Source organism: Tetrao urogallus (genome assembly GCF_951394365.1).
Source record: "Tetrao urogallus genome assembly, chromosome: 5".
Lineage (NCBI taxonomy): Eukaryota > Metazoa > Chordata > Aves > Galliformes > Phasianidae > Tetrao > Tetrao urogallus.
In genome coordinates, this window is record NC_136818.1 from 35,978,805 (window position 1) to 35,991,069 (window position 12,265).

Below are 12,265 nucleotides of genomic sequence, written 5' to 3' on the forward strand. Positions count from 1 at the left end.
AGACACTGTAAAACAAAGGATGACAGAAGAATTTTGAAAACTGGGGGGAGACTACCTAGTATGGTGAAAGCTTGTTAGAATATGACTAATGAGGAAAGATTGAAAGAATTACATTGAGCTCCTGTGAAAATGATGAGTTGAAGCAAATGTATGGTGGTAAGATACATACAATTACAAGAAGAATACATTTACCCTGTAAAGAGAAAGGAAATACAATTTAATCTTTAGCAATAGAAATTAAATTGGGTATTGGGAAATAGTTTATGACCTAAATATATCATAATGAATAGGTGCATCTTCCTTAGTTACCTTTTTCTGTCTCAATCATATTTCTGTCTTGTTCTGCTGTTGTTTTTATTTTATTTATTTATTTATTTATTTTTACATCCTGCTCACATTGAGTGCTAAATATTTTCAGATCTCAATTTGGAAAGACAAATACAACTATATTATGAACGCCACTGGATGTTACTTTTCAGATCTGCACCTTCTGTTCTAGGTTCTTTCAAATGTCGTATTGCAATATGTGTGTGACAGTGCCAATTTATACAAATAATCATTCCTTATACTTCTGATCAGAAAGTTTATTCAATACCTTTGGTGACAGATATGAAATTTATGGGAACTATGTCACGTATTTTATTTGCAGTCAGCATGAAACTCTGTCCTTCCCGTTTGCTACTGAGCAAGCCATAGTGATTGCATTTGATTACATTCTGTTAACCAGGTCCAAGTTTGGGATAGCTCCAATGACTTTACTTGGCCAGGAATTAACCTTTTATATCTAGATTACAGTTGTTTAAAATGTATATATTTTACTTGTTATTACTTTTGATGGGAAGATGCATGTTAATGAATTGCTGACACTTTCAGTGCTTTAAAAATAAATTTAATTATAAGGTGTAAAAATAAGTTGGAAGATCAAAGGTTAGAAATTCCACTTGGCTACAGTTTTCATTTTCTGATTTCCCATTTAATTTATTCTTGCTGGTCCAGATTAGTCATTGTCAGATCAGATGCAAAGGAGTCTTTGTTGTTAAAACAAAATAACCTATTATTATACTGATTTTTATTTATTTATTTTTTTTTTTACATTCCACAGACTATAAACTATGTGGAATGAATGCCACATGGAATAGCAAATGCTGAAATTCACACAATATTCACTTGTAAATTCTCAAAGTATTGGTGAGGGAATTATGGGGACAACTGTGGAAATGACAGTGGTTTCTTTCTATGTAAATTATTGTTATTTGATGGAACTATATTGAAAAGGAATGTACTGGGGTGAAAATTCTTCTTGATAATCAACTATCCATGTGGTTAACTGTCATGGCTTTTTCCTCAGAGGAAAAGGAAAAGGGAGGATTTCTTTCTAATATAGCAAAGTTTTGTTACTTTGCAAAAAGCCTATATTGCATTCTTCTGTTGTATTTTTTTCTGTGAACTGTTGTGAAGGTGCCAGAATGAAACTTTGTAAAGGAAAAAGGAATCTTACTATTGGTGGTCCTGGCAGATTCATTAGCGCAGTTCTCAGTGTTTGTGTGTGTTCCTGGGGGCTTACACATGGGATGGCTGTATGTTTGATTCAAGATATAGTTTAATGCTGTGCAGAGTAGCTTGACTCTGCACTTCAGTATGGGGTCATTTCTTTGTCACTAAGAAAAAAAAGTAGGTCCTATTGTTTGTCACATTTAAATGAAACGGAAATCAACCAAACAGGCTACTCTGCAGCACTATAAGATGGATAGTAGAAAGGTAGGATTCTAAATCCATAGGAATGCTAAGTATTCAGTTGTTAAAAGATTGATGAAATTCTTCTTCAGCTGCGAAATAAAAGTGAAGTCTCAGGAAAAGTTGCTTCTGGATGTTTTCTGTTTTCAGTCCAAAAAAAAGTTTGAAATGGAAAATAATTGAGGCTGTGAGTATAGGCAAACCACTAAAGCAGTTGTATACTGTAAAGTATTTGGATAAACTCTTCCCATCTGTGGTAGTATATTTGTTAGAGAAAGCCCTCAGAGTTGAGAAGAGAGAAGTGAAGAAGCTTTATAATTTCTACAGGAGTAGTAGTAAAAGCAACTGAAAACAAGACAACAGTACAGGTTATATCAGTGGCAAGAAGTCATATACGAGAAGTTGAAGTGCTAAGGGACTTGGAGAACTCCAAGCTGTGTTGAGAAGATGTTATCCAGAGGGTTTGGTTAACTGCATTACTTGAATGTGAGTCAAACTTTAGACAACAAGTCTTCCTTTCCAGGCTGATGACAAATTTCAAATGATGCTGGTGGTGCTGCCAGCGGTTGAATTTCTAGAGCTTCAACAGATAAAGAAAAATTTCTCAAACTCAAGCCGTGTGATAATTCAGAACCAAGTACAGAGAAAAGTTTCTATTTTATTTATGCTTTTTTCCTTTTGCCTTCAGAGCATTCACTCGAAACATGTTTCCTCTTTAGTGGACTCTACGTCAGTTCTCTATTCTGTAAGAGGCAGTTTGTTATATGAGAAATGAGAAAGTGTTCTGTTTCTGCCCTGGTGCGATGTATTTCGTTCTTTCTGTTTCTACCCTGCAGCTCTGTCATTTCTGCCAATAGTTATCTTTTCTTTTTTCCATGTAATATGTTCAGTATATCCATAGCTACTCATCCCTTTGTCTTATCAAATCAAATGTCTTCTCAGCCACTATCAAGGCACTTCTTCCAGAGGAAAATAATGACATAGAGATCTCTATAAAATATTTTCAAAGGTTGAGAAGGAGCAGAAAATAGGATAGCAATTATCAAATAAAGTGTCTCTCAACAAATTACTTTACCTCTCTTTTCTCCAAGGGTATCAGGTAATAAGACATTAGACAATGCATGATGAACAGTGTTTCCTAATGCAGAGCTTGTAGAGTAATCTTGGAGAAACTTCTGACTGCAGAAGAAAAATCCCATATGGATGCAGTGTTTATTTTCCACTTTCCGTTGAAAAAATCTTTCTCCTTTTGGCTAGAAATGCCTATGTAATACCCCTTGAGTAGTCAACAGTCAGATCCACAGCTATTTAGAAATTGTTATGGCTTCATTTTTATTTGGGTAGAATCAGGACTATATGGATATAGTCATAGTCATACTCAATATTTCTCTACATGCAGAATTTCTAAAAGATTTTTGGAAAAAACATTCTATAGAATTCTGTTTGTATGTATTATAATAATAATAAGTCTAATATGGTTCCCTCTGCCAAGTTTGCTTGAACAAAGCAGAATTTTTGTGATACTTCAGAAATAAAAGTAGGGCAAGCATTCTATGATATGCATAATCATTTGAAATTACAGAAAAATGTATAGATTTACAAAACTTGACCAAAATACTAGAAAGGCTCTTTTTAAATAATCTAGCAGATGACACATTTCAGTTCAAAGCTTAGTAATTCACATGTCTAAATTTATTCCAATTTTATTCCAAATAAATCTATATTTGTAACTTGCTGACAAATCTTTTTTCTTTCCTTTTGAATGCTGTCTTTGACACTATAGAAAAAACTGCATATTTAGCATTTTTTACGTGTGTGTGTGTGTGTGTGTGTGTGTGTTTGAAACTGGATTTCATATGCACCTGCATTCTCTTCTAAGTAGCTTTTAAGGTTTGGCATTGACCTAATTCAGATGCTGTTGAATTACACTGAAACAGTCAAGGAGCAAGATTACATGAGTATGTCATTATGAGTTCTCATCAGTGAAGTCTGCATTAAAATCAATGTTGAGTTGTTTGTTTTTGTTCTGTTCTGGTTAACTATCATTTTTCATGCTTTTACTCATGCACTCATTATAATCTGAGAAAGATACTCACTGTGGAGTCTTTGAAAATAGAAATAGACCTATAGGAAATTTTATTGGCATCAGGTGAAAGGAAGAGGTTGTGGGAGAAGAGCAAAGATGGAAATTGAACAGGCAGTCATGTAGACCTCTATTAGAATGTTTTCTGTGGCATGAAAAAGTGTCCTTTCCTTAAAGGATTAACCTGTGTGCGTGTCTGTTCATGTGAGATGCAGGGAAGCCAACATAATATTAAGGTTTCATAAATCTGTCTATGGAAGATTTATGAAATGTTTTAAAACCAGCTTATTGTGAAGATGTTTTCTAGATTTGCAATGTATGAACAAGTGTCCATTTGTAGATACATGTAGTGCATTGAGAGGAGTATTGATCGTATTACATGGGCATATATCTAAAGCTTGTCTATGTGAGCATCCTTGTACTCTCACCATTCAGTTTTATCCTCCAGCTTTCTCTGCGATCTTCTTTCTGGTATCTCTTGATTCTTTAAATTATTAATGTCATTAAAATTTATAATATTCTGTTATTACCTCTAGGAAAATAGAGATTGTAATGTGAAACATAATTGTCTCATTTTGCAATTTGTGTTATGATAGTTGGGCACAAATAGAGCAAATTTAAATATTCCCCTGAGCAATGTGGCTAGGTATTACAATCTAACTCAAGTTCTTAATATGCAGATAAATAAATAGATACATGCATGCCACAAATTCTTGAAGAGTGATCTCTGTCATTAATGTGCCACAAGAACAGAAAACAGTGTTTGTAGGAATACTCCTTCAGTGCTGAGTTGGATGTTGAGAACTACTAATAGCCTGAGGTCTACTAATAGTCAGATTTACACTGATGTCTGCTTACCAAAATATTTAAGTGCTACCTGAATTATTTAGACTACCCACATTCTGTCCCTTCGTGGAGAAGAAATCCAGCACGTGTATGCAAGAACATCCTTTATTTTTCAGAAAAATGCTCTCTTTCCATCCTAATTCAAGAAATTCAATACTTAAAGGTTTGACTGCAACTTGCTATTCGAGGTGCTAGGCAATAGTTAGGCTCCTTTCCTTCCTTAAAGCATACCCCTGAAGCAAGCAAAAACCGCCATCTATATTAATATCAGTAACAGTCAGTAACATCAAGGGATCACGAAAGCCAGAAAGTGGGCACTTAGTATGGGATTTTGTAAGATCTTGCAAACCAATCAATAAAATCCATTTAGAATGCAGTGTCCACACATAGTATTGGAAGATAACTAGTGTGCTGTCCTGTGATGTGTAATGATCCATGATCAAGATTGGAAATTTGGAGCATAGTTGCTTATAAAGGTTTAGGACTGAATTAAATGGCTTGCTTAGTTGTCACAGAAAACTTGAGTCCCCAGTTGTTCAAGGGAAGCCAGTAGTCAGTTGCAGTCTGTTTGTATTTCAGCAAAGCTTTCAATAGTGTTTCTCACAATATCAGTGTAGACAAAACATCCAGCATGTAGCAAAGCAAAATCATAATGCAGGGAGTGAACAGTTGGCTGAAGGGTTGAGCTCAAAGCGTTATTGGGAATGGGGTTACATCAAGCTGGTTTCCAGACTGTGGTGGGATTCTGCAGGGCTTCATTTTAGAGGGCCAAATCTCTTTAATGTTTTCGTCAACAGCTTGCATGAAGTACTCAAAGGTATACTAAGTAAATCTGTAGATGACACTGAATTGAGAGGAACTGCTAGTTCCTCAAGGGCAGAGAGGCCTTGCACAACAAATTTGTCAACTGGGGGATTAGTGTGATTTTTTAAAAGGAGCAAGTTTCAGATTTTGCATCTAGGATTGGGCACCCCTGTGTAAATATCTGTACAGATTGGGGAATGAGAGGCAGGAGAGCAGCCCCATGGAAAGGGATCTGGGGGTTCTGATTGATGGAAGTTGAACATAATTGAGCAGTGTGCTCTGGCACACTCCAACTTGGGATATTCTATGATTCTGTGATGTCATATACAGGGGGAAAAAAAAAAAAAACAGGTTATTTTTTAAAAACTAACTAGATAAGTAGAAGTTAATTACAAGATCAGTGTGAAATGTTTCTTTCCTCTATGACTCCAAGACCTAGAACAATATACAGATTACATGCTGTTATCCTGGTAGATATAAATGTAGTCAGAGCACAGGTGACCTTTAAAGCTTCACATGCTGCTAAGCCAGAATCAGAGTGTTTCTAGAAATGAACCCCCAGGATATGCCAACACTACATGAGGGGGAGACCTGTGGCCATGACACTGGTCCAGGGAAATGCATCTGCTGCTGAGCAGGATGGCATGTCCTGTTGCTGTCCACGGTTCACACAGACACACACCACTGTTCTGCTCTAGGAGCTGCCCAAGATGCCCTGTACCACACTGCTTGCAGTCTACCGGGGATCGTGTTGTACAGCTTGGAAAGGTTTGTAGTTACCCTTAATTTCTAGAGCGCTAGCTCTGAGATGTAGTCATGCACAGACCCTTTTTTTCTGCAACAACTTTTTTTACTGTCCTTTTAAATTTCAAAAATGGAATCCTGTTTCTAAAATGAGCAGATCATTTGCTGGTATTAATGGTAATCAGATGTAGTGTTGTTGCCCTAGCATTACATATAGAACTAAGGCATTGAAGCCTCTAGCTGCTGCCAGCTGTCTACACAGGAAAAGGTAGCACTTTGAGAGTTAGATTTAGCTCAGTTATGTTCTGAGTCTCTTAGAGTGACTAGGCTCTTTTGTTCAGGATTCACTTGATGTGCATAGCTGAGTGTGAACGATGTGAATTAATGTACCTAGGAGAACCATCCTGCTCTGAGTCAAGCATTTTGATGCAGGTTATGGTATGTCTTAAAAAATAAGAAACATTCATGACATGGGTAGAATGCAAAATACAGGTGGCATGAGTTGAATTATGGATGATTATCTTTTTTTCAAAAGGTATCTTCTGTTTCCAGTCATGCAGTCTGTGTTTCCCTACCACCTCTAGAGAGTTAAAGGTATTGCATAAAGCTGGTTCTCCCTCAGACCACAGTGGCAGAAGCTTAGACACAGTATGTGGCATTAACACCCTCAACACCAGAGAAAAGAAATCCAGGGCTGGTTTCTGGAGAGACTCTGTAGAGCTCAAGGCAATTCTGTGGTGATCTTCTACAGAGTTATGAAGTCTCAGAATCTTTTTACTTTATATATTTGTATAATATATGTATATTTTCGTATATTTTCTGTATTTACTTCACACTGTTGTTAACACAATGAATTTTACCTTCTACGAAGTTAAAAATTTGCATTCCTTAAAAATGATGGGAAATCAGCAAAGAAGAACCGAGCCAAAGCAATTACGATAACCCCATGGTCACTTCACTCTCAGCTTGACAGAAAAAAATGTTAAGAAAGCAAAATAATTTTTCTTGAACGTTGAAAATATAGTATCAGCTTCACTTCCCCTGATGGCATATTGCAAGATGTAAGCCTTGGTGTCAAAACAGGGCGAGTCCATTGATATGAATTGCTGACTGCTCTCTACTCTGAGGTACTGAGAGCAGCCCTGTGTGAGCTTGGCCATGAGCTGGCCCAGCTGTGCAGGTTGCACAGCCAGCTGATGTTGGAGATTGGCTGATGGACGTGTGAGGCTGCTGGTGGCAGTGGTAGGGAGCTTGGCTGTAAAGCGTTCTCTGTGAAGGATGTGTCTGAAGGGAGGAATACAGACAGTGGTGCTGCAGCCTGTCATTCCTTGTGGGGAAGGAATCTCCATGGCAGCTGATAGCCATCGCAGGCTGCACAACTGTTATGATTTCAGGATCAGCTAAACCTATAATTTTCGCATTATTTGTTTTAAGGGTAAGAAAAGAGGTTTTTGTTTGTTTAGGTACGGAATACTGAATAGAGCATATAGTTGAGTTGGCATCAGTTGCAACATAAGGGCAGTAGGTGAAGACTCTGTCCCTTGTCATGATTTTTCTTTGTATCTTATCCCAAATTATTCTCTGTGCAGTACTTTATATTCTTAACTGGGTCCATCCCTTCCATGAAGCTTCCCAGCTTTCTGATTTTGTAATATCGATTACTTCAAAAGACTTGATTGAGTCATTATTATAAGGATTAGTCTGAAGAAATAATTTAATGTTCTTCCGGGCAAAAATGTTCTCACAACATTGTTCTCAGAGGTGGGGGCTGTATTTCTTAAAGGTGGCTACATTTTGTATTTGTTGTTTTGTTTTGAGGCTGTAGTGAGGTTCTATTCTGTCTGTATACATTTCTTGTTCCTTACCTTGAGATCTATTGATTCTATTTTTGTGCTTTTTCCTATGAGGAACTACTTCCACAGTATGATAATATTTCCAGAATAGATGGTGCTATGTTAAGCTGTTTTCTTTATTTCAGATAGCACATTTAAAAATGCTGTTATTAAACATAAAAAAAACTTTTTGTTCTAGACAAAACATGCATCTGTAACTTTTGATTCTTCCTTTGTTTGCTTAAAAACATTTTTTTGAACAATGATAGATATATATTAAAATGTCTTCACAAGTCTTTGTTTCTAAAATACTATGTCTCCATTCACAGGAAATCACTGATAATGAAATATTAGAGTTGGTGCATAGTGCCCTTGGGAGGATGACAGTTATCCGGCAGATTTTCCCCCTCTCAAAGGACAATAATCAGAGGTGCATGAGGAACAATCACCGAATATCATCACTGCTCTGTGATCCACAGGAAGGCTATCTTCAGATGCTGCAGGTCAGTAGCTACGTTCAGCAGAAAAGTCCTTTTTAGGAATTCAATGTGAGATAGTTTTCTGTGACTGAATTACCTCAGAGGAAAAATAAAATGAATACAGATAAATCTGTGCGTGTAGTTTTTGCTCAGTTATTCCTGATTTAATTCTTTATTTCTTTTTTGCAGAACAAAGTGTTTTAGATATAATGTTATGTCCATAAAGCGCTAGAAATCAGTTGTACTAACCCAAAGATGATTTTGGGTATGCCATCCTTTTATGAATATTTTTCTATGTGAAGAAAAAAAAAACAACAACAAAAACTGTCATCATAGTTTTCTGACATTACTATCTTTTTTATTATATTTATTCCTCGGATATCTGATACAAAAGAATTAATCTTGAGCATAACGGAACTCTGATATGTATTGGGCTGTGGAGCGCATCATATTTAGTTAAATGGACTGAGTGCAGTTGATGTATTCAATCTGTCCCATTTCAATAGTCTCAGAAGTCTCCAGCAGCTGGTAATTGTTAGAGCATATGAAATATGCACCACTGGTTTGAGTTCCAGATTTTGGTAACAGATTTCCTAGAGCATAATTGATTGAGTTGAAAGGGACCATTAAAGGTCATCCACTCCAACTCCCCTGCAATAAACAGGGACATCTACAGCCAGATCAGATTTCTCAAAGCCCTGTCCAGCCTGACCTCGAGTGTCTCCAGTGATGGCACCTCTACCTCTCTGAGGAACTTTGTTCGTGCTTCGCTACCCCTATTGTATTAAAAAATAAAAAAATAAAAAAAATAAAAAAATTCTTGTCTATGTCTTCCCTCTTTTAGTTTGAAACTGTTTTTCCTTGTCCTGTCACAACAGACCCTGCTAAAGGGTCTGCCCCCTTCTTTCTTCTAGCCCCCTCTTAGACATTAAAGGTCTCTCTGGAGCCTCTCTCTTCTCCAGGCTGAACAGCCCCAGCTCTTAGCCTCTCCTCATAGAGAGGTGTTCCATCCCTTGGATCATTTTTGTGGCCCTCCTTTGAATATGCTCACATTGCTCCTGTACTGAGGACTCCATATCTGAACTCAATACTTCAAGTGAGGTCTCACCAGCACAGAGGGGCAGGATCACCTCTCCCAACCTGCTGACAATGCTTCTTCTGGTGCAGCCCAGGATGACTGGCTCTTTAGGCTGCGGGGGCACATTGCTGGCTCATGTTCAGCTTGTCATCCACCAGTGCTCCCAGGTCCTTTCTGGCTGGGCTGTGCTCAATACAGCTTTTCCTCCCACTTGTATTGATAATGGGGGTTACTGTGACCCAGGTGCAAGACCTTACACTTGGATTTATTCAACCTCACGAGATTCTCCTGAGCCCTTGTTCAAGCCCATCGAGGTCTCTCTGGATGGCAACCTCAGGCATGTCAACAGCACCATGCAGATTGGTGTTACCCCCAAACTTGCTGAGGGTTCACTTAATCCCACTGTTGATTATTAAGGGGCATCGGTCTCAGTACAGACCCCTGAAGATACTACAATGATTTTACTCTGGCATAGGCAAAATCTCCAGATTTATCCCAGATATCAGAATTTTTCTTGCAGTAATTTAAGCTTAAACAGCTTCAATTGGTATTTCCAGTCATATAGTGCAATAATTTTGAAACACAGATCTGGGACTTTCAGTGGCACTCTACATGTTTCTAGTTTACTTTAGACAATTTAAGAATCTCCTCTATAGTATAGTACAAGCTGCTGGACAAAAAGGAGAACTTTTAGATTGAGCATATAAGCTTGGTGACACACTTTTTATTGCAAATGTAATTTTAACCTGGGATAGTATAAATATGCAGAGGTCAAGTCTATGAGTCAACAAGCATAGGTATTGTGTGAGTGAGTCAATTTAGGGCTAGGTAAGGCTGCGGGGAAGGGGCTGCCTGCAGTCTGGGCTGCTGCAACCCGGTCAGGAAGGGTGTCCTTGCTAGTGGGTAACTCATTTTGGCTTAGAGCTTCAGCAGGGAAGATGTGAGGCTTATGGGAAGCCAGGAAAAGTAGAAAAAGTCCCAGGATGAGAATTGTAAAGGGGGAAGATTTTCAACAGAACAGGAAATGGAGATGTTTGTTTTACTTATTTGTGCTCTTCTAACGAGTCATAGTTGCAGAGACTGAAATCCATCGAGAGAAGGTGTGTGGGCATTTTCTCCTCAAAAAGAGCCTCTGCCTGACTCAGATTCTGTCGCAACGGGTTTGATCCCAAAGTTTGGGAAATTCCAGCTGCATAAATTGTATCTCTGAGCACTGGTCTGCTCTTTCTGCACTGGGGAAGGTCTATGCCTGTCTTTTCATAGAAAGAAAAGACACTCTCAATGTTTGATAGCAATTTTGAGAACTGCTGTAAGGAGAGCAAAGGTCAGTCATTTCAGAGGATCAGAACTATTTCCATTATGCTGAAAAAAGTGATGTAGCCTGCACCAAAAATCACTTATTGAGGAACAATCTTACCTTACAGCAGGATTTTGAGTATTTCTGACTGAGCTAGCTTATGCATGATGTAATCCAGAGAGTCATCCAAAGAGCTCTGGCAGACTTCTCTGAGGAAGTTATTTGCTAAACCAGTAATTGGTTTGCTGGCTTGAATAGCCTCACAGTCTATTACAGAAGTTCACTGACAAAAGGCCCTCTAGGAATCTAAATACTCTTTCTGCTATTTCACAAATGTGGGTTTAGAGAAGTAACACATCTTTAGCATTCTCATTTCTTGTCTTTCAGAAATACTGTGCTACCTTAGAAACAGTCATTAAGAGAATGGAAAAATAATGTTATTCTTTGCCCATTAGTTCTTAGAAACAAGAAAGAGGTGCAGAGGTGTATAGCTAGCTTTGTGGAACTTGATTCTATAATTTCCTTGTCCAGCCGTGCTGAAATGCAATATCATGGACACTGAAGAGCACTGTATACTATTACCAGTTTCTCAGATAAACTGCCCTGAGTATGTCTTATGTTATCTTTAGGTTTCTACTAATTGAATATAGGATGCTCTAAGCATGTGCAATTATGTCTGAAGCATTCTGTATCTGCATTTTGTTTAGACATTGTCTAAACATGTTACATAACATCTTGTTGGGAATAGAGCTTATATTCATTTCTCAGTATGATTGACATATTATTAATGGTTCTGTAATTCAGGTACTTTCAATCTATTTCCCTTTTCTTGCTTAAAAAATAGTTTTGACCTTTTGCTGTACAGAAGTACATCACTAAATTACCTGTGTTGCCAAAGGCAGCGGTAGCTCCTAGCTCTGTGTCAGACTGCGTGAATCCACCAGAGGCAGTGACTGCCTGCCAGCGCTGAGTCGTTGTGTTGCTTTGAAGTAGTTTGATTAACCACAGTTTGAAAATCCCTGGCTCATTTTCCCTTGGGCAATTTCAAATTAATAATTCTTTGTTGTCAAGGTTACTTACCAGCTATTGTTAGTTAATTATTTATTTAACGACTTTGAAGGCGAATAAGCTAAATTCTGCCAGCCTCTAGCTGTAAGATGTTTAGGAGAGAATTTAGCATTTTTAACAACCTAGTAAAGAAGGAAATATTTATATCCAAGATTATTAACTTATTTCTGGTTAAATTAATGAAAGTCTTTTTGGAACAATTTTGTTCACGGTGTCTTTTGTACCATATCCTGGAAAGTTGTTTTTCAGTGGGTTATCATGTTGGCATTTTGACAAAGCTTTTAAAGATCAGGCTGTTCT

At 37.6% G+C, this 12,265-nt stretch overlaps 1 protein-coding gene across 1 annotated transcript in view; it reads left to right on the plus strand.

The window, feature by feature from the left end:
• Nucleotides 1–12,265, plus strand: part of GRID1 (glutamate ionotropic receptor delta type subunit 1) — a gene marked incomplete at both ends in the record, with an annotated part of 513,772 nt that overhangs the window by 396,417 nt on the left and 105,090 nt on the right. Inside the window, one exon of the mRNA XM_079535236.1 lies at nucleotides 8,373–8,546. Within this exon, the coding sequence (XP_079391362.1) occupies nucleotides 8,373–8,546 (174 nt within the window). The remainder of the gene's footprint in view (nucleotides 1–8,372; nucleotides 8,547–12,265) is intronic.